The following is a 21,721-nucleotide window of genomic DNA, read 5'->3' on the forward strand; positions in this document are numbered from 1 at the left end:
CGAAAACCACACAAGGACAGCCCAATGGTGAGAAAACCTGGCTGGGACCCGCGCGCCACGCCCCCGCAAACGGAGCTCACAGGACCTGACCCGCCCCCGCGTAGTGCGCGCCCACTTGCCAATCAGAGAGGGAGCCTTGAGCACGGGGGCGGGACAACAGGGGAGGGTAACGGGTGAAGAATCAGCTCCGGCTAGCCTCTGCGCAGAACCTTACAGAATCCCCTCGAGAGCGTAGAGGAGGCGGGCTAGCCAATCAGAGGGATCGGCTCACAGCGTTGCGTATTGGAAGCCAATCAGAAGGGTGCTCTCAAGCGACTGGCCCGACCCCCGCTTCCCGCCTTTCCCTTAACCTCTGAGGCTGCGGCGAGCCGGCGCGGTCCTTGGACTGGGGTCATCGGCTACTGAGCTGTGCTCGTAGTTCTCTCCACACATTCCCGCTGCCAACCCAGGTCCGTGTAGGCGTCTGGTGGGACATGGCAAACTCCGGCGGCGAGGACCGCCGAGGCCAGGAAGAGGAGAGTTTTCTCTACTTCGCCTATGGCAGCAATCTGCTGATGGAGCGGATTCACCTCCGAAACCCCTCCGCCGAGTTCTATTGTGTGGCCCGTTTGCAGGTCAGTCAGTGCTCCCTGCCCAGCCCCTGCAACGTCCTGTGCCCCTCTGCAGTCGAGGGAGCCAAAATTTGAGAGATGCTCTCTCAAGGCCTCCTAGGAATGCAGGCCTAGGCCAGGAATGCAGCTCTTCTTGCTAAGAGCACATTGCTCCCTGCACAACCCAGGCCGGCCCCCCCTCGCCCTCGGCCCTATGGCCCTATGCTTGACCCTGCTGAGCTCTGCTACCCTGCACCTGCGCCTCCTAGCCTGCCCTGAGCTCCTGCTCCTGTTATTCCCACTAGTTGCTAGTTCTCCCCAGATCCCGCCTCCTCTCTCTTGGCCACTGACCTGGCATCATCACCAAATCCATTTGGTTGGTCCTTCTAAGAAGCCTTCTCTGACTCAGGTCAGGGAATCTCTTGTTTTCTGTTCTTTACCTGCCTTTGCTCCAGGACTTGTCACCTGGTTTTGTAAAAATCCACTTGCCTGCTCCCGGTCTGAGAAGTTCTGAAAGCTGGAGCAGCGTCTTATTCGTAGTAAGGGCTGTGCTCAGTTAAGTCACGTGGTTGGGTGAGCCTTGGTAAGAATCAGTGCTATCAGCACAGTCCGTCCATTCACTTAGTGTGTGTTCTCCCAGCACTTACCTGGAGATAGGAAGGTGATTAAGTAAAGTTGGCTGCTTTCAGGACCTTCCAGTCTATAAGAGAGACATGCAAACAAATTGCCTACAAAGCCTTTTGACATTATCGAGTGGGATAAATATGGTCTCTGCTATGGTTGTCAGGGTTCTTAGCTGGAAGGAACAGAGTGGCTGATTTAAGCAGAAAAAGCATATGTTGTAAGGCCGTTGTACAGCTCAGAGAATGACCAGGAAGATAGGATCACAAAGCTGACAAAATAGGCAGGCATAAAGCGAGCCTGTAATAGAGCCAGTATCACAGACAGAACGAGCCCAGAAGGCCACTGTTGTGTGGCCGCTGACCTTAGTAACCATGGACACTGCGTCTTCCATCACTTGCTTGGGACCCTGTCTGCCACTGTCACTACACCTCACAGTTCCTGAAACCACCAGAGTGAAGTTACTGCTGTCTGGGTCCCCAGCTTCACACTCAAAGCCCTAGGTGGGCGTCCTGATTGGCTAAGTCTTGGCCCTGACTTCCAGCAAAGCTGGCAGAACCAACTTCCGGCTTTTGAAACTTCAAAAATGGGAGTCAGGCTCTGGCATTCTCTAACCCCCAAACTTATAAGGTAGGAAGTTCCCCAAATGCAGAAAAAGAAGTTCAGATGTTTATCATGGGGCGGGGCAAAGAGCTAGCAAGCAAGTGATCATTCAGTCACAGATATGGTCAGCCTTAAAAGGAGACCTGCTGTATCTTCCTCTCCGTTTTGCCCTGAACCTAAAACTGCTCTAAAAAAGTGAAGTCATTTTTTTTCTTTCTTTTTTTTTTTTTAAGAGGGCATACAAGGTGCTATGGGAGCATATGACTTGGCGGGACTGCTCAGTAAAGCTGTTCCTGAAAACGACCTTTGAGCTGAGACCTGAATGATTGCGGAGGGGATAGCAAACAGAAGGAAGAGCAGGTGCACTAGACCTCAGGAAAGAAACACCTGCATCTTCTGGCTAGTGTGGCTGGAATTTAGTATGTGAGGAGGCTGTAGCATGAAGACTAGAGCGGTTGGGAGGGCCACATGGTACAGGACCCCAGAGGCCAAAGAAGACTTGGGTCTTTATCTTGAGAGCAATGGGACAATCTCGGTGAAACGTAAACAAAGGAAACCTCAGATTCGCATCTCTGAAAGCACCTTCTGGTTGCTATGGAAAATGGATTGGAAGGGTGGGGGCAACAGTGGGTGGGGGGAGCCCACTTAGGAAGCTTTGGTAAGTAGTCCATATTGAAGATCATGGTGCCATGAGGGGTAGCAGTGGAGGGTAGATGGGTTTGGGAGATATTTAGGAGAGAACGCGTTAGACCTTGGTGGTTGCGAAAGAGGAGATAACGGGGATGACTGAGGTTGTCGGTGCATCCGAGTGGATGGTGGTGATGTTTGTAAAAAGAAGATAATTAAGTTGGGAGGGAGAATCAAGCTCATTTTCAACATGTAGTTGGCCCATGAACAACGCCAGGGTTGGTGGTGCCGACCCTCTGCCCAGCCAAAAATCCGTGAAAACTCAAAAGCAAAAGGATTGATCAATGACTCACCCAAGGTCAGGAAGCTGAAAAAGTTTGGATAGAATCAGGACTCAAACCCTCGTTCATTTGACTCCACATGTTCTCTATTTCCATCTCTACTCAAACACAAACTTACCCCATACTTAGTTAATTTAATGCTCTCTAAAATGAAAATATAGATGCTATGTTTACTGAAAAAATTCACATATTAAGAGGACTTGTGTAGTTCAAACTCCTATTGTTCAAGGGTCAGCTGTGCTGAGTTCGAGATGCTTGTTTTATATGTCCAAGTGAGCAGCAAAAAATATTTGTGAACATTTATTAAGAACTTACCATGTTCTAAGCACTTTTGAACCCAGAAGGGAGGTGGGAGCATCCAGTATGCCAGTTGAAGGCTTCCAGTCACTCAGAACAACCTTTTTTCGTGAACTGTCTGACAAGTTTTTAAGAAAATAAAAGGTGACAGAGATAAAATGTAAACCTTATATTTATTATCTAGTCCAGCCACTTCTGTTTTATCATTAAGGAAACGAAGCTCTGGAAAGATGGAAAGAAATCTTCCTAGAGCAAAGAGCCAAGTAAGGATTTTTAATCTTCATGGCTCTGTCCTTTGATTACCCACCTCTGTGAGAGAAGAAACTAAACTCGAAACCTTGACTCCATTACTTATTAGTTGTAAGATCTTTGCTTAATCTTTTTAAGCCACTTCTTTTTTTCTATTATATGGGTCTAATAAGGTATTGACAGGATAAAAATGAGACTCCATGTAAATCTCATAGCACAGTGTAGAGAACCCAGTAATTTTCCAGTAAGTGTTAACTGCTCTTGATTGTTATAGATGTATTAGTATAATTCATGAATATTAGATTAAGTTCATAAGTATACAAACCACTTTCAAATACCAGCTTCCTTAGGGTAAACGTGGTAGTGTATCTATCTAGTGGGATACTCTTACATACGTAAAAGTAGAAAGAATGTTATAACTTTTTTTGTAGCCATCACCCGGCTTCAACAACAGGTACACAGCAATTGCCACTGTGTTAAAATCTGTGTATGTAAATAAACTAGGAAGTCATTTTCAAAATAAAATAATTGTGTTAAGGCATCAGGATTATGGGGTTTATTTTCCCCCTTAAACCTTTTGTTTATGGTAAGATATATGTACAATTTCAGTATATATTTTATTTTTAATGAAAGATAGTAAAAAAATATAGTCCTTGAGATCTAGATGCTTCTTTGTTTTTGCCTTTTCTTTTTTTTTTTTTTTTAGGGCTGCACCCTCAGCTTACGGAGGTTTCCAGGCTAGGGGTCTAATCAGAGCTACAGCTACCAGCCTACACCACAGCCACGTGGGATCCAAGCCATGTCTGCAACCTACACCACAGCTCATGGCAATACCGGATCCTTAACCCACTGAGCGAGGCCAGAGATCTAACCTGTAACCTCGTGGTTCTTAGTTGGATTTGTTTCCACTGCACCACGATGGGAATTCCTGCTTCTTTGTTGATCTTTGTATTTTCCACAGCATCTTATGCATGGAAGGAACTCAGAATTTGTGTTTTAATTGCATGGAGTCCAAGGTAAATTTTTTTTTTTTTTTTTAATTTTGAAGAGGGAAAGTTTGGTTTAAGCAGATATTGATCATATGACTTTGATTTTCCTTTGTAGGATTTTAAGCTTGACTTTGGCAATTCCCAAGGCAAAACAAGTGAAACTTGGCATGGAGGTATAGCCACCATTTTTGAAAGTCCTGGCGATGAAGTATGGGGAGTAGTGTGGAAAATGAACAAAAGCAATTTAAGTTCTCTGGATGAGTAGGTGGCTTCTAATTATAAGTTTAATAATTACTAATTTAAAAAGTGGATGATATGCAAGGATATGTATATATGTGTTAGTTTTGCAAAATCATGTACTACGGACGTGTTCAGGGTTAATCTAAAAGGTGTAGTGTTCATTTCCTTAAAAAAAGGCCTAGAAGGGGCACACTTTCTGATTGAGATTTGAGGAGTTGTTGGTAATCTCTTCTATTGTAGATGGGAGTCCTTATTTTCCGTCCTACTTGTTTTTATTTTTATTTTTTATTTATTTATTTTTTTGTCTTTTCGCCTTTTCTAGGGCCACACCCACGGCATATGGAGGTTCCCAGGCTAGGGGTCTAATCGGAGCTGTAACTGCCAAGCCTACGCCAGAGCCACAGCAACGCAGGATCCGAGCCGCGTCTGCAACCTACACCACAGCTCCCGGCAACACCAGATCGTTAACCCACTGAGCAAGGCCAGGAATCGAACCTGCAACCTCGTGGTTCCTAGTCGGATTCATTAACCACTGAGCCACGACAGGAACTCCTCTACTTGTTTTTTAATAAAAATATCTTTGTAGTTTCATTGTGAAAAGGCCTGAAGATTTTCGTAATCATTACATGCTCTTACTGATTTCAAAAGCAGTTCAGTTTTTATTAGAGCCAGTTTTTGAAAGATAATTCTTTAAGTTGGCAGTTGACTCAGTCAAAAAGTAATAATAATTTGTAAAAACTTTAAAACACTTTGTTGCATTTTATAATTAGAACTCAGGGATGTGTGATAGAGCATTTTATAAGAAAGCTGGCAGAAAAGAGCAGCATTTGAGAAGAGCAGACAAGCCTCTGACATGCTCTGTGCTTTACCTCACTTGCAAATGGGAATGAGCCATCCTCTGTCCTTTTCTCTGGGTGGATATTCTTTTGGTGTCAGAACACATGGTCCAGTTTTTGTAGCCTAGAGAGCAGCGTGTCAGGGTTATAAAGCTTGACACTGAAGCATGTTTTTGGATAGGCTAATTCTAGAGATCTGTTAGAAGTATCCTCAGGAATAGTAAGTCTGCAGCTTTCTAATTGAAATGGTAAGCTTACTTTTGATGTGGTATTTCTAGTACGTTCTGCTCTATCCCCAAATACACAGAGAGCAAGCGCGTCTGTATATAGTTAAAATTTTTAATCCAGTAAACGAACTTGGCGAAGTCAAGTCTGATTAAAATTTGCCTGTTCTGGTTTTAGGCAAGAAGGGGTTAAAAGTGGAACATATGTCCCAATAGAAGTGAATGTTTCTGCTCAAAAAGGAAAAGAAATAACCTGTCGAAGTTATCAGATGACAAATTATGAGAGTGCCCCCCCATCACCCCAGTATAAAAAGGTACCCTTTTTTTAAGAATGATTTTTATTTTTTCCATTATAGTTGATTTACAATGTTTTGTCAATTTCTACTGTACAGCAAAGTGACCCAGTCACACATACATATGTATGTTTTTTCCCGACATTATCTCCATTATGTTCCATCATAAGTGACTCGTATAGTTTTATACAGCAGGATCTCATTGCTTATCCAAAAAGGTACCCTTTTTAACTTACTACTTAACACAGACTTTTGGTAATTCCTTAGTAATTTTTACTGAGCTAAACTAAAGAATATCTTGTTTTTAAAAGGCTTTGTGTGTTTTAAACTCTTCATGAACAATTCATTTTAGACAGAATGTTTTTTAATACAAAATACATGATATTTACTGAAAGTGCAAAATCAAAAATGTTCAGATTTATCTGTAATGCTAGAACTATGTTTCTAAAACTTTAATTAATTTATTTATTTCAGTTAAAATTTGACTTTAATTATGATTGACTTTAATGATAACTGTGCAACCTTATTTCAAAAGTTTGTGAGGATTTTTGTTTTTTTTTTTCCTAAAACTTTACTTTAAAAAAGCATTTTAGAAATGTATTTGAGTCATAATTCTAGACATGTTTTTTCTTTCTTAAAGTAGAAACATGTATGAGTGTATTTTTTGTAGATTTATTCTATACCTATACTTTCGTAATTGTTTTGTTTCTTCCCCAAACAGTATTTCATAAACACCAAGATTCATTTATATATTTTTAATATATAAATATATATTTCCTACTGCTGAAATGTTTGCCAGTTCTAGCTGGAGGCGGGGAAAAAGTCACACTGCTTTTCAAAACCAGGGAAACTACTTCTGCAAACACAGGAAATGAATTCAGGATGGAGAGCCCGACACCCTTTTCAGACACCCAGACTTAGGCACTTGTTGGCAGGTCTAGTCGGGACATGACATCTGGCGAGGGTGACCCAGTTCCTGGGCTTAATCTGGAATTTTCTAGTATGGAGCCTGGAGGAATTAGCCTGGTGTGGTCTGCAAAGTACCATGGAACACAGTTCCCATTTATTCCCCTGTGTCTAATTCAGAGGTAGTGTGGATGCTAGGATTAAACTAAAATTGCTCCCTGTAAACTTGAAATTATTTTTGAAGAATGCCATTTGTTTTTCTTAAAATATCATGCAAACGCTGTACAATAAGTTTTGCATCTTAATATAAATACTTTCCAGACCTCACTCTAACAATATTTTAAATCATATTATTGAGTAGAGCTGCTCTTCCATAAGGATGGATCAGGTGTACATTCGTGCTTGTTGTGAGAGGAACGAGTCTCTGTTTTGTTCTACAATTATTACAGAGTTATCCGAAAGCTAATATTTCATACTTTGATACTACAGATAAATCTATGGTATACTAAATTAAATTATGTTCCTAACTAAAACAGGGTTTCTTTGTTGTTTATTTTAACTATTTCTAGATCATTTGCACGGGTGCAAAAGAGAATGGTTTGCCACTGGAGTATCAAAAGAAGTTAAATGCAATAGAACCAAATGACTACAAAGGAAAGGTGTCAGAAGAAATTGAAGATATTATCAAAAGGGGGGAAAAAAAAGCTCATTAGAATCTCATGGAATATATCTGCAGATATTTTTTCTATATGCTAATGTATTTTTAACATTGAGAACAGGGATCTGGGATAGCTCTCTGTTTAAATATATTTTCAAAAGTGTTCTGAAGGGATCTCTCACTTGGGTGATTCTTTGTTTTCGAACTGAAAAGACCAGGTTAGGAGTTAGGTAATTAAAAGGGGGCCGGGCAGCACTGGAATACATGACAAGTAGATGTGAATACTCCTTCTGTGAATCCTGAAAATGATTTTATTGAGTTGATCTGAAGTGTATTTTTGCTGTATGACAAAGGATGGATTTGCAACTTCATGATGGTGCTAGTAAATTGCTCTGGGACTTTAAAATCAGCTTAATAAGAGCAAGCAACCTGTAGAGACAGTTGATCATTTTCTTTTTAATTTAAAAGGTGGCATACTGTTCTTAGAGAAATAAATGTTTTTGTGCTTTAACTTGTATACCCTACTAAAATACTGCATTTCATTTTGTTAGATTCATACCATCACACATACTGGGTCTGGTCTTGGCCATATCCAGTCTATACTAAAGGATTATTGCACAGACTCGAACCAGACAGCCCAGGCTCGATTGTCAGTTCCAGCACTTTCTTGCTGGGAAACTTAGAGTTATTTGACTGTGCCTGCAGGCCGAGGACAGCCAGAATATCTATGTCTTAGGATTATTTTGAGGAGTAAATTTATGTATAGGCTTAGAACAAAACTTGGTGTATAATAAGTAATAATAATCTTTATTGTTTTGGGGAGTTCCCTTTGTGGCTGAGCAGTTAACGAACCCAACTAGGATCCATGAGGAGGCATGTTTGATCCCTGGCCTCGCTCAGTGGGTTAAGGATCCATTGCTGCCATGAGCTGTGGTGTAGGTTGCAGACACGGCTTGGATCCCACATTGCTGTGGCTGTGATGTAGGCCAGCTGTGGCTGTAGCTTCAGTCCGACCCCTAGCCTGGGAACTTCCGTATGCCTCGGGTGCAGCCCTAAAAAGCAAAAAAAAAATCATTGTTCTTACTGAAGAGTTAGGTTTGTACACAGCCATCCTTTGAATAGGATTTTAAAGTGGAAGAGTCAAGATTATGAGGAAAGAGTGTTTCCTGGAAGCTAAAATTTGATTCTTCGATTATCAAGAAATGGTTACCTTCTTCAATTTGTTTACTGAGTAATTGGAAGAAAGAAGAGCCATGAATAAAACAACCCTGATTATCCAAAAGATCTCTTAGATCTCTGTGGAATGCAGTGAGCTCGACCTTCAAAATAAGTTACTAGAATGAAAGAGAACATGCTACAGGAGCATCAAATAAAAATATGGTTTTTACTTTTGGAAAAAGGACCAAAGGACAGCTGCAGTTTGTAGCAAGGCTGAACCATAGACTACAGGTTAGACCTTGTTTTACAGCTGTTACACCTCACTGTTTTCAAGTAATACCCTCCATCAGTCCTGTTTTCACTAGTTTTTAACTCCTCCCAAGAAGACCAAGTTTGTGGGTGACGCAGAATCCAGCTATGGTGATATAGTGAGCAAGGCTCAGTTTTGCTATAGATACTAAAAATTTAAAAACTGAATATTATTCTAGTAATCTCTCCTATGTAGAATGACAACTTTCATTAAGGAATTTAAAACATTAACACTGAAAACGTCATGCCTGGTCTTTTAACAAAAATCTGTTAATCATGGCTGTTTTCCAGCTGTTTTCAAGGTAGTACTGGCAAATGTCTTATGTGAGAAATTTCCTTTTTTTTTAGGGTTGCACCCTCGGCATATGGAAGTTCCCAGGCAAAGTAGGGGTCCAATCAGAGCTACAGCTTGCCAGCTCATGCCACAGCCACAGCAACACAGGATCTGAGCTGCATTTGCGACCTGCACCACAGCCCACAGCTATGCTGGATCCTTAACCCACTGAGTGAGGCCAGGGATTGAACTCACCTCCTCATGGATACTAGTCGGTTTTGTGATACGCTGAGCCACAACAGGAACTCCAGGAATTTTCATTTCTACCAGTGATTTTGGACCTCTAACCACAATACAGCCAGCTCTTGGATATACCATAGCAAACAGATTTTGAAAAGCATTTCTGGGTTTGCAAGGAAATAAGGACAATCCTCGAATTGTACGAATCCCTCTCCCACAAGAAGAAAGGAGATAAACTGAGCTGAAAGGCCACACAGTATGAGCTGAAAGCCTGGACAGCAATGGGAAACAAGTGGCCCTGATGTCTTTGCCAGTTATAGCCCAGAATTAGATGACTAACCCTTGAGCATTCTCATTGCAGGACAGGAAAACTGAACTTGAGAATTCTCTTATGAAACCAGGACTCTTGAAGAGAGCTAAAATAGTTCCCAATTAGTAAGCCTGGTGGCTCCCAGCAGAGACAGATGCAAATACTTTCTGAAGAAAACAATCCTAATTCACATCAGGATTTCCACTTAAAAATGAAAAGACAGGAGTTCCCGTCGTGGTGCAGTGGTTGACGAATCCGACTAGGAACCATGAGGTTGTGGGTTCGGTCCCTGCGCTTGCTCAGTGGGTTAACGATCCGGCGTTGCCGTGAGCTGTGGTGTAGGTTGCAGACGCGGCTCGGATCCCGCGTTGCTGTGGCTCTGGCGTAGGCCGGTGGCTATAGCTCCGATTGGACCCCTAGCCAGGGAACCTCCATATGCCATGGGAGCGGCCCAAGAAATAGCAACAACAACAACAACAAAAAAGACAAAAGACAAAAAAAAATGAAAAGACAGTCATCAGGAAAATGATGCACTGTGAATCAGAGCAGAAAAAAGAAATTTAGATCCCTAAGGTTTTAGGATGTCGCAGTGATCAAAACAGATTATAAAATAAGTATATTTGGAGACTTTGACTTCTGGGAAGATGGAACAGACATATTCTTCCCTATTCCTTTAGTTAAGGACAACTAAAGTCCGTGAACATTATAGGTAAAACATGAAGACCGGCTAGGAGCTCAGGACCTGAGGCATGACTGGGTTTTGTGCAGTATTGCCTGGGTTTTCTTTTGCCTTGTGCATCTCAAGACTTGTAGCTGAAGAAGGCTGCAAACTGAAAGCACCATGGAACAGGAGCACAAATGAAAGACGAAAAAATAAAAGCTCTCTAGCCAAAAAGTTGAGATATGGATAATCTAGAAAGAAAGAAAACTTAGAACAAGTGCTTTTACCTAGCCAAACACCATGGAGAAAAACTATGGAAACCCCACCTTGACCCAAGCCAGCTAAAGGTCAAGAGGGGAGCTTAGACTTCCACCCTTGCTGAGTTGCAACAAGGTACCCTGACCCCATCCCCTCCCACCACTACCAGGGGAGTGTTAGGAAAGGCCAGGTAGGGGTCACCTTGCACTGTGTCAGTGGGGACCATGTGGGGAGCCTACACTTACAGCCCCATCTGGTAGTAACAGGGTACCTACCCTTCCCTGTCCCTGCTGAGTGGTGGCAGAGGAGGCCAAGTGGCAGATTAGGATTTTAATCACTACCAGGTGGTAACAAAGCCACCCTTCCCTGTGGTATCAGTGGCGGCTGTGTAGGGGGCAGTAATAAGGCATTCCTACCCCTCCCAGCCAGTCTTTCTATCAGTGCAGACCAGGTAGGAAGGTGAACCTCCTACCTCCGTTCAGCAGTAACAACGTGCACCCTCCCTTGGGTGAGAACTTGAACTTCTACCTCCATGTAGCAGTATTGAGGCAGTGCCCCCCGCCTTCCTCTGCTGGAGTGGTTTCAGAGGAAGCCAGCTAAAAAGAAGATTTCATCCAAGACCCAGGAAGATCTGAAACTAAATGAAGAAAGACAATCAGTAGATGCCAAAACAGACATCTGACAGATTATATGACAGATTTCAAAGCAGACATTATAAAAATGCTTCAGTGAGCAATGAGGAACATGCTTGAAACGTATGAAAACAGGGAAATTCTCAGCGAAGAAACAGAAGATATAAAGAAGAACCAGGTGGAAATTTTAGAATTGACAGATACAATAACTGAAATTAAAAACTCAATGGATGGAGCTCCCATTGTGGTTCAGTGGTTAAGGAACCTGACTAGCATCCATGACAATGAGAGTTTGATCCCTGGCCTTGCTCAGTGGGTTAAGGATCTGGCGTTGCCAGGAACTACAGTGTAGGTCACAGACACGGCTTGGGTCCCACGTTGCTGTGGCTGTGGTGCAGGCCAGCAGCGGCAGCTCACTAGCCTGGGAATCTCTGGATGTGGTGAGTGCAGCCCCTCAAAGACAGACAAAAATCCCCCACAAAACTCAGTGGATGGATCCAATAGCAGAATGGAGGGGACAAAAGAATTAGTGAACTGGGAGACAGAACAATAAAAATTACCCAGTCCAAGAGTTCCTGTTGTGGCACAGTGGGTTACGAATCCAACTGCAGTGGCTTAGGTGGCTACTGTAGCATGGGTTCAACCCCCAGCCCAGTGGGTTAAAGGATCCATAGGTCAGATTTAATCCCTGGCCCAGGAACTTACATATGCTGCAGGTGTGGCCATAAATAAAAGAAAAAAATTTTTACCCAGTCTTAAAAGCAGAAAACAGACTGAAAAAAAAAATGAGAAGAGCCTCAGGGACCTGTAGGATTACAGGAGAAGATGTAACATTTGTGTCAAGGGGGGGTCTCAGAAGCAGAGGAGAGAAGGCAGGCTGAAAAGTCCCCAAAGAAATAACGGCTTAAACATCCTGCATTTGGGAGTTCCTGTCATGGCTCAGAGGAAGTGAATCTGACTAGCATCCACGAGGACGCAGGTTCAATCCCTGGTCTCACTCAGTGGGTTAAGGATCGGACCTTGCAGTGAGCTGTGATGTAGGTCACAGACGAAGCTCGGATCTGGCATTGCTCTGGCTGTGGAGCAGGCCAATGGCTCCAGCTCCGATTCCACCCCTAGCCTGGGAACCTCCATATGAAAGGACAAAAACAAAAACAGACCAAAAAAACACCTGAATTTGGCAACAGTCACAAACCTGCAGATGCAAGAAGCTCAATGAAGTTGTAACAGTGGTTTAACCTAACAGATACCTAACTCCCAGGTTTGTGGATGAGATTAGCAACAGTGTAAATAAAATGCCCAGCACAATGCCTGGTATACTGCTGTCATCTAATAAATAATAGTTAACATTAAAAAAAGAAAGGAGTTCCTGCCATGCTGCCGTGGAACCATGGTGCAGTGGGTTAAGAATCCGACGGCAGCCCCTGGGGTCACTGTGGTTGAGCCCCAGCCAGTGCAGTGGGTTAGAAAGAATCCGGCATTGCTGCAGCTGCAGCTCGGATTCAGTCCTTGGCTTGAGAACTTCCATATGCTGCAGGTATGGGCTTAAAGTGAAATAAAATAAGAAAAAGCTGAGTGAACCTAAACATAACCCAAAGAAGTCCATACCAGGCACATTGTAGTCAAAACTTGTGAACATCAAAGACAAAAATTCTTGACAGCAGCAAGCGAGAGATGCACCTTACCTAAAGGAGAAAAACAATTTGAATTATACCAGACTTCTCATCAAAAATCACCGAGGCCAGAAGGAAGTGGCACATTTTTTTTTTTAAGTGCTGGAAGAAAAGAACTGTCAACCCAAAATCCAGTGAAAATAGGCCTTGAGAATGAAGAGAAAAATCAAAACATTCTCATATGAAGAAAAACTAGGAATGTGTGGCCAGCTGACCTACTCTAAAAGAAAAACTGAAGCAAGTACTTAACAGAAAAGAAATTATTAAAAAAAGGAACTTTGAAACAACAGAAAGGAAAAAAATAACATGGTAAGCAAAAGTGTGGATAAATACAACAGACTTTCTTGAGTTTCCTACATAAAGGTTGAAGCAAAAATTATAACATCGTTGTGGTTCTGAGTATATGTAGAGGTAATATTTAAAACAGTTATAGAAGTTCCCGTCGTGGCGCAGTGATTAACGAATCCGACTAGGAACCATGAGGTTGCTGGTTCGATCCCTGGCCTTGCTCAGTGGGTTAACAATCTGGCATTGCCATGAGCTGTGGTGTAGGTCGCAGACGCGGCTCGGATTCCGCGTTGCTGTGGCTCTGGTGTAGGCCGGTGGCTACAGCTCCAATAAGACCCCTAGCCTGGGAACCTCCATATGCTGCAGGAGCAGCCCAAGAAATGGCAAAAAGACAGAGGTAAGGGAAAAAAAAAAAAAAAAAAAAAAAAAAAAACAGTTATAGAAGTTCCTGTTGTGGCTCAGCGTTGAACAAACCCGATGGGCATCCATGAGGATGCGGGTTCGATCCCTGGCCTCGCTCACTGGGTTAAAGATCCGGTGTTACCATGACCTGTGGTGTAGGTCGCAGATGCGGCTCGGATCTGGCAGTGCTGTGGCTGTGGCATAGGCTGGCAGCAGTAGCTCTGATTCGAACCCTAGCCTGGGAACCTCCAGATGCTGCAAGTGTGGCCCTAAAGAGACAAAAAAAGACCAAAATAAATAAATAAAACAGTTATAAGAGGTGAAAAGTAAAGGGAAATAAGCTTTATATGCTTCTTTTGAGTTGGTAAAATGATGATACCAGTGGACCAAAAGAGTATATATGTAATATGTATATTATACATGTATATATATTATATATAATAGAGCAATAAATTTTAAAGGCATACAAAGAGATACACTTAAAAATTCCATAGGTAAATAAAAATAGAATTCTAAGCAATGTTCAGGTTAACCTACAGGAAGGTAAGAAAAGAAAACAAATGAACGGAAAACAAAAAATAAATGGCAAACTTAAAGCCTAACATATCAATAGATACATTCAATATAAATGATCTCAATACACCTATTAGAACACAGAAATTAGTGGAGTGGATTAAAAACATGACCCAACTTTATGCTGTCTACAAAGAACTCACTTCAACTATAATAATATAAGCAATTTGAGGGTAAAAGTATGGAAAAAGGTATATGATGCAAACATTATCTAAGGAAAGAATAAGTGGTTTTATTAACATTAGACAAAGCAGATTTCAGAGCAAAGAAAATTACCAGAGACAGACATTATGGTAACCCATGTCAGTTCATTTTGTGAAGCTGAGGTCATTTATTACCCTGATACTAAAACCAGACACAGATAGTAGTAAAACAAACAAACAAAAATAAGCCTACAGACCAGTATCCCTTAGGAATATTTATGTGATGCAAACATCCTTAACAAAATACTAGCAAATAGAATTCAGCAATATGTAAAAAGAATTCTATACCATGACCAAGGGGATTTATTCCAGAGCTGCAAGGCTGGTTCAGTACTTAAACATCAAAGTAATCCACTGTAATTTAACTATTATTAAAAGTCATGTGATCATACCAATTGGTGCATAAAAGCATTTGGTACAATTCAATACCCATTCACGGTAGAAAATTCTTAGGAAAACAGGAACAGAAGGGAACATCAACAACTAGACAAAAAGCATTTATAAAATACCTATAATGAACATTATACTTAAAAGACTGAATGCTTTTCCCTTAAAACTATCAACAAGGCAAAGATGTCTGCTCTCACCACTCTTACTCAACATAGTACTGGAAGTTTTCACCAGTGTAATGAGGCAAGAAAAGGAAATGAAAGGCATATAAATTGGGAAGAAACAACCTCTATTTACAGATGACACGATTATCTATGTAGATAATCCCTTGAAATCTATAAAAAAGTATCCAAGAAGTACATTCATTAAGGTCACAGGACACCAGATAAAAAGTGAATTTCTATATACTAGAACATATAGTACACAGTACATTTCTATATACTAGAACTTGGACACTGAAATTCAAAATGTAATACCATTTGCAGTTGCTTTTTTAAAACTTTTTCATTGTGATGAAATTTACATAAAGTTAACCATCTTAAAAAGTGAACAATTCAGTGGCATTTAATACACTCACACTGATGTACAACCACCATCCCTATTTACTTCCAAAACATTTCATTACCTCAAAGGGAAACCACATAGCCATTCTTCCCTCCCCCATTCCCTGGCAACCACCGATCTACTTTCTGTGTCAATGGATTTTCCTATTCTGGTTATTTCATATAAAAGGACTTGTAAAATATGTGACCTTTTGTGTCTGTCTTCTTTCACTTAGCATAATGTCTTTGAAGCTCATCAACATTCTACCATATATCAACACATCTTTTTTTTTTTTTGGTCTTTTTAGAGCTGCACCTGCAGTATATGGAGAGTGCCAGGCTAGGGGTCCAATCGGAGCTGTAGCCACCAGTGTACACCAGAGCCACAGCAATGCAGGATCTGAGCCATGTCTGTGACCTATACCACAACTCAGGGCAATGCCAGATTCTTCACCCATTGAGCAAGGCCAGAGATCGAACCAGCATCCTCATGGATGCTTGTCGGGTTGGCTAACCACTGAGCCATGGCAGGAACTCCTCAACATGTCCTTTTTGTGGCTATATAATGTCCTATTGTGTGTGTGTGTATATATATATATATATATATAAAACGATTTTTTTATCCTTCCCTCCACTGATGGACATTTGGACTGTTTTCATCTTTTGGCTATTGTGAATACTGCTACTATGAACATGTGTGTACATGTTTTTTGAGTACTTCTTATCAATTATTGTGGGTTTATACCTAGGAGTGGAATTGTAATTCTATATTTAATCTTTTGCGGAACCACCAAACTTTCTCATGTTGGCTGAACCATTGTAATTCTTATCAGCAATGTATGCAGTTTTTTTTAAAGGAAATACTTAAATGAAAAAAAATTTTAAGTGTAAGACATATGCTGGAAACTACAAAACACTGATGAAAGAAATCAAAGATCTAAATAAAACGGAGGGTTCATGGTTTGGAATGCTCCACATAATAAAGACGCCAGTTCTCTCCAATACAGGTTTAACATAATTCTTATCAAAATCCTAGCAAGATTATCTTTCTAAAATGTATATTGAAAGGCAGAGGGACTGGAATAGATAAAGCCACTTTGAAAAAGAAGAATAAAATGGGAGGAATTAACCAATCCAATTTCAAGATTGTATGATATTAGGAGAGGGATAAATACACAGGTCAATGGTATAGAATGAAGAACTCAAAAATAGACCCACACAAAGGTTCAAGGGTAATTTAATGGAGGAAAGATAGTCTTTCAGCAGTTGAAACATCAATCGGACATCCATTGGCAAAACTAATACTTACATAAAAACTAACCTTAACTCAAGTCTCATTCAAAATTAATTCAGGAGAATGATATATCTTTTCATCTATTTATGTCATCTTTGATTTCTTTCATCAGTGTCTTATAGTTTTCAGAGTACAGGTCTTTTGTCTCTTTAGGTAGTTTTACTCCTAGGTATTTTATTCTTTTGGATGTGATGGTAAACGGGTTTGCTTCCCTAATTTCTTTTTTTGCTCTTTCATTGTTAGTGTATAGAAATGCCGTCGATTTCTGTGTATTAATTTTGTATCCTGTAACTTTGCCAAATTCATAGATGAGCTCTAACAGTTTTCTGGTAGAGTCTTTAGGATTCTCTAGGTATAGTATGTCATCTGCAAATAGTGATACTTTTACTTCTTCCTTTCCAATTTGGATTATTTTATTTCTTTTACTTCTCAGATTGCTGTGGCTAGGACTTCCAGAACTATGTTGAAGAGTAGTAGCGAGAGTGGACATCCTTGTCTTTTTCCTGATCTCAGTGGGAATTCTTTCAGCTTTTCACCATTGAGAATGATGTTCGCTGTGGGTTATCCCATGCTCGTGGACTGGAAGAATTAATATTATCACAATGACTATACTACCTAAGGCAATCTACAGATTCATTGCAATCCCTATCAAATTACCAAGGACATTTTTCACAGAACTCGAAGGAAATGTTTTAAAGTTTGTTTGGAAGCACAAAAGACCCAGAATAGCCAAAAACATCCTGAAAAAGAAAAATGGAGCTGGAGGCATCAGGCTCCCTGACTTCAGACTATACTACAAAGCAATAATCATCAAAACCGTATGGTACTGGCACAAAGACAGACATATAGATCAGTGGAACAGGATAGAAAGTCCAGAATTAAACCCACGCACCTACAGCCAACTAATCTATGGCAAAGGAGGCAAGAATATACAATGGAGAAAGGACAGCTTGTTCAATAAGTAGTGCTGGGAAAACTGGACAGCCACATGGAAAAGAATGAAATGAGAACACTCCCTAACACCATACACAAAAATAAACTCCAAATGGATTAAAGACCTAGATAGAAGACCAGACACTGTAAAACTCTTAGAGGAAAACATAGGCCAAACACTCTCGGACATAAACGACAGCAACATCTTCTCAGATCCACCGCTTAGAGTAATGAAAATAAAAACAAAAATAAGCAAATGGGACCTAATCAGACTTAAAAGTTTCTGCACAGCAAAGGAAACCCTAAACAACACGAAAAGACAACCCACAGAATGGGAGAAAATCTTTGCAAGTGAATTGACTGACAAGGGATTAAGCTCCAAAATTTATAAACACCTTCTGCAGCTCCATACCAAAAAAAGCAAACGACCCCATCCAAAAATGGGCAGAAGATCTAAACAGACAGTTCTCCAAAGAAGACATACAGATGGCCGAGAAACACATGAAAAGATGTTCAACATTACTCATTATTAGAGAAACGCAAATCAAAACCACTATGAGGTACCACCTTACACCAGCCAGAATGGCCATCATCCAAAAGTCTACAAACAATAAGTTCTGGAGAGGGTGTGGAGAAAAAGGAACCCTAGTACACTGTTGGTGGGATTGTAAATTGGTGCAACCGCTGTGGAAAGCAGTGTGGCGATTCCTCAGAAAACTAAAAATAGAACTACCATTTGATCCAGAAATCCCCCTCCTGGGCATCTCTCCAGAGAAAACCACGACTCGCAAAGACACATGTACTCCAATGTTCATTGCAGCACTATTTTCAACAGCCAAATCATGGAAACAACCTAAATGTCCATTGACAGAGGAGTGGATCGAGAAGATGTGGTACATATACACAATGGACTATTACTCAGCCATTAAAACGAACAAAATACTGGCATTTTTAGCAACATGGATGGACCTAGAAACTATCATGCTAAGTGAAGTCAGCCATACAATGAGACACCAACATCAAATGCTTTCACTGACATGTGGAATCTGAAAAAAGGACAGACGGAACTTTGCAGAAGTTTGCATCTGCTGACTCAGACATTGAAAAACTTACGGTCTCCAGAGGAGATAGTTTGGGGGGTGGGGGGATGTGCTTGGGCTGTGGGATGGAAATCCTGTGAAATTGGATTGTTAGGATCATTATAGAACTACAGATGTTATAAACCCATTTGAGTAATAAATAATAATAATAATAAAAATTAATTCAGGAGTTCCCATTGTGGTGCAGCGGAAATGAATCCGACTAGGAACCAAGAAGTTGCAGGTTCGATCCCTAGTGGGTTAAGGATCTGGCAACCACCAATCTACATTCTGTGTCAATGGATTTTCCTATTCTGGTTATTTCATAACCGTGAGCCATGGTGTAGGTCACAGACTGGGCTCGGATCTGGCGTTGCTGTGGCAGTGATGTAGGCTGGCAGCTGTAGCTCAGATTAGACCCCTAGCCTGGGAACCTCCGTATGCCATGGGTGTAGCCCTGAAAAGATAAAAAAAAAAAGACCAAAAAAGTGTATAATGGCCTTAAATAACATAAAACTGTAAAGCTTTTAGGCAAAAAAAGAGAAATTCTTTGACATCTAAGGCTTTTCAGAGTTCTTAGACTCAGTACCAAAATCACTATTCATACAAGGAAAAACTGATAAGCTAGACTGCCTCAAAATTTAAAATGTGAAAGATCCTATTAAGAGAATGAAAAGACAAGCTTGGAGTGGGAGAAAATATTTGTGAATCGCACATCTAACAAAGTGCTAGAACCTATAATATACAAAGAACTCTCACAACTCAACAGTAAAACATCAAGGAATCCAATTAATAAATGAATGAGGCATGAAGAGACATTCACCCAAGAGGAGACACAAATGGCAAATAAGCCCATGAAAAGATGTTCAACATCACTGGCAAATTAAAACTATAATGATATGTCACTAACACTATACACTCATCAGAATGGCTAACATAAAACACTGTGACAGCACCACATGCTGACGAGGATGCCATGAAACTGGATCACTTACACATTGCTGGTGGGAATATAACAGCCACTGTGGAAAAGAGTTTGGCAGTTTCTTAAGAAACTGAATGTGCAACTACCATATGACCCAGCAGTTGCACCCCGGGCATTGATCCCAGGGAAATAAAAACTCACATTCACAGGTAAACCTGTAGCTGAACGTCTATAGCAGCTTTATTCATAAGAGCCCCAAACTGGAAATAATTCAATGTCCTTCAACATGTGTAAAAAACGGTGGCATTCCTGTGGCGGTGCCATGAAATACTACTCAGTAATAAAAAGGAAAGAACTATTGATACATGCAGTGACCTAGATGAATCTCCATGCTGAGTGAACAAAACCAACCCCCAAACAAAATCCCAGTACCTACTGTGTGCTTCCAAATACATTACATTCTTGCAATGACATATTAGAGAAATGGGAAACAGATTAGTGGCTGTCAGGGGTTAAGGAGGGGGTGGTGTGCTGTTTCAGGGCAGCAGGAGGCATTAATATAGTGATGGAAATGTTCCGTATCTTGATTGTATAAGTGCCAACATCCTGGTTCTGCAAGCTGTTACCATAAAGGGAAACTGGATTAAGGGTAAAAGGATCGCTCTGCATTATTTCTTACAAGTGAATTTACAATTATCCCCAAATAAAGGTTAATTAAAAGCAAAAATAACTCTATGAATTTTTTAAGTGATGGGATCAGCAGAGAACCAGACATGATCATAAATGACCAAGAAAATTCGAACCAAAACACTCTTAGTAAATAAGAACATTGTTGAAATTAAGAACTTAAATGGATGGTTATTGGTTTCCCATTGCTGCTGTAACTAGTCACTTCAAATCTAGTGGCTTAAGACAAGGCAAATTTATTATCTCACTGTTCTGGAAGTCAGAAGTCTAAAACGGGTCTCACGGGGCTAACATCAAAGTGTCAGCAGGACTGCCCTCCTTCTGGAGACTCTCCTGGAGAACCCATATTGTTGCCTTTTCCAGCTTCTAGAAGCTACCCTCATTTCTTGGCTCATAGTCCCATTCCTCCATCTCCAAAACAAACATCAGATCCTTCTCAGGCTGTTATCTCTTTAGCTCTTCTTCTGCCTCCCTCTTCCACGTATAAGGACTCTGGTGATCACATTGGCCCATGCCAGTAACCCATGATCACTGTCCCATCTCAAGGTCAGTTGACTTGCACCATTCATTCCATCTGCTTCTTTAATTTTCTTTTGCCATAGTCACAGGGTCCAGGTGTAGGGCATCATGAGTGGAGGGGATTGGAAGCTAAGGGCGGGGGCCGGGTGGGGGGAAGCAGACAAGGGCCAGTCTGCCTAACACACGTGGGAAACACAGCCGATTCAAATCTACCGGAGACGTGATGATTGGAAAGGCAGAACTGAAGGAGCTGCTCAGAATGCAGCCATTCTAAGTATGAAACAGGATGTGGAAAATATGGGAGTAAGAGAATCCTAGAAGAAAAGAAAAAATTCATAATTTTTCTACCAGAGTTTCAGGTAAGGGTAAACTGGAAGAATTCGTATGTTGAGCTTTTCCATTTTGGTACTTACAAGTTTGCTCATCATATCCCATCAATTTTACGTTCGCAAAGTTTCACTTTTGAGTTAGGAACAAACTTTTCTCAGAAGGCAGCCTTGGATGGTGATTTAAATATTCATGAGCATATGTGGTCACACGACTGAATGTACTTTAGTGTGAAGGTGACAAACTATTTATAGCGTCGTTTTGTAGACCTTCCCCATTTGAAATGTTTAAAACATTTTTTTTTTGTTGGGGAGATGTGCGTGCATGTTAAAAACTCCCTTGCAGGTCATTGCAGCATAACATATAAAACATAAAAGGTACCAAGAGCGGATTTAAGGACAAGGAGAAAAGCTTAGATGTTAAAACGTATAAATCGAAATATATGCTCTGCTGTAAAGGTTTGATTGCTTTGAGCTGCGTTTCATTGGGGGGAGCAGGTGTCACGTTTTAACGGGAGTTTCTCCAGCGTGCCCAGGTGCCGCCTCGGGTTGTGGATGGTGGGTTGGTCCT

The 21,721-nt window shown here is 41.0% G+C and overlaps 1 protein-coding gene across 2 annotated transcripts; it reads left to right on the forward strand.

The window, feature by feature from the left end:
- Positions 1-257: 257 nt before the first annotated feature.
- GGCT (gamma-glutamylcyclotransferase) lies at positions 258-7,998 on the forward strand. Of its 2 annotated transcripts, XM_047763593.1 has the most exons (5): positions 483-614; positions 4,290-4,344; positions 4,433-4,578; positions 5,796-5,931; positions 7,386-7,998. In XM_047763593.1, the coding sequence occupies exons 2-5, from the start codon at positions 4,300-4,302 to the stop codon at positions 7,527-7,529; spliced, it is 471 nt and encodes a 156-aa protein (XP_047619549.1). In that variant the 5' UTR covers positions 483-614; positions 4,290-4,299; the 3' UTR covers positions 7,530-7,998. The 2 variants fall into 2 exon arrangements, with proteins under 2 accessions (XP_047619547.1, XP_047619549.1); XM_047763591.1 differs by lacking the exon at positions 4,290-4,344 and having other exon boundaries at positions 258-614.
- The last annotated feature ends 13,723 nt before the right edge of the window (positions 7,999-21,721 follow it).

This window comes from Phacochoerus africanus, chromosome 16 (assembly GCF_016906955.1).
Source record: "Phacochoerus africanus isolate WHEZ1 chromosome 16, ROS_Pafr_v1, whole genome shotgun sequence".
Lineage (NCBI taxonomy): Eukaryota > Metazoa > Chordata > Mammalia > Artiodactyla > Suidae > Phacochoerus > Phacochoerus africanus.

Coding starts and splice junctions, on each gene's coding strand:
- GGCT (XM_047763591.1), top strand. CDS start 474: ATGGCAAACTCCGGCGGCGAGGACCGCCGAGGCCAGGAAGAGGAGAGT. Junction 4,579..5,795: donor AATTTAAGTTCTCTGGATGA/GTAGGTGGCTTC, acceptor TTCTGGTTTTAG/GCAAGAAGGGGTTAAAAGTG. Junction 5,932..7,385: donor CATCACCCCAGTATAAAAAG/GTACCCTTTTTT, acceptor AACTATTTCTAG/ATCATTTGCACGGGTGCAAA.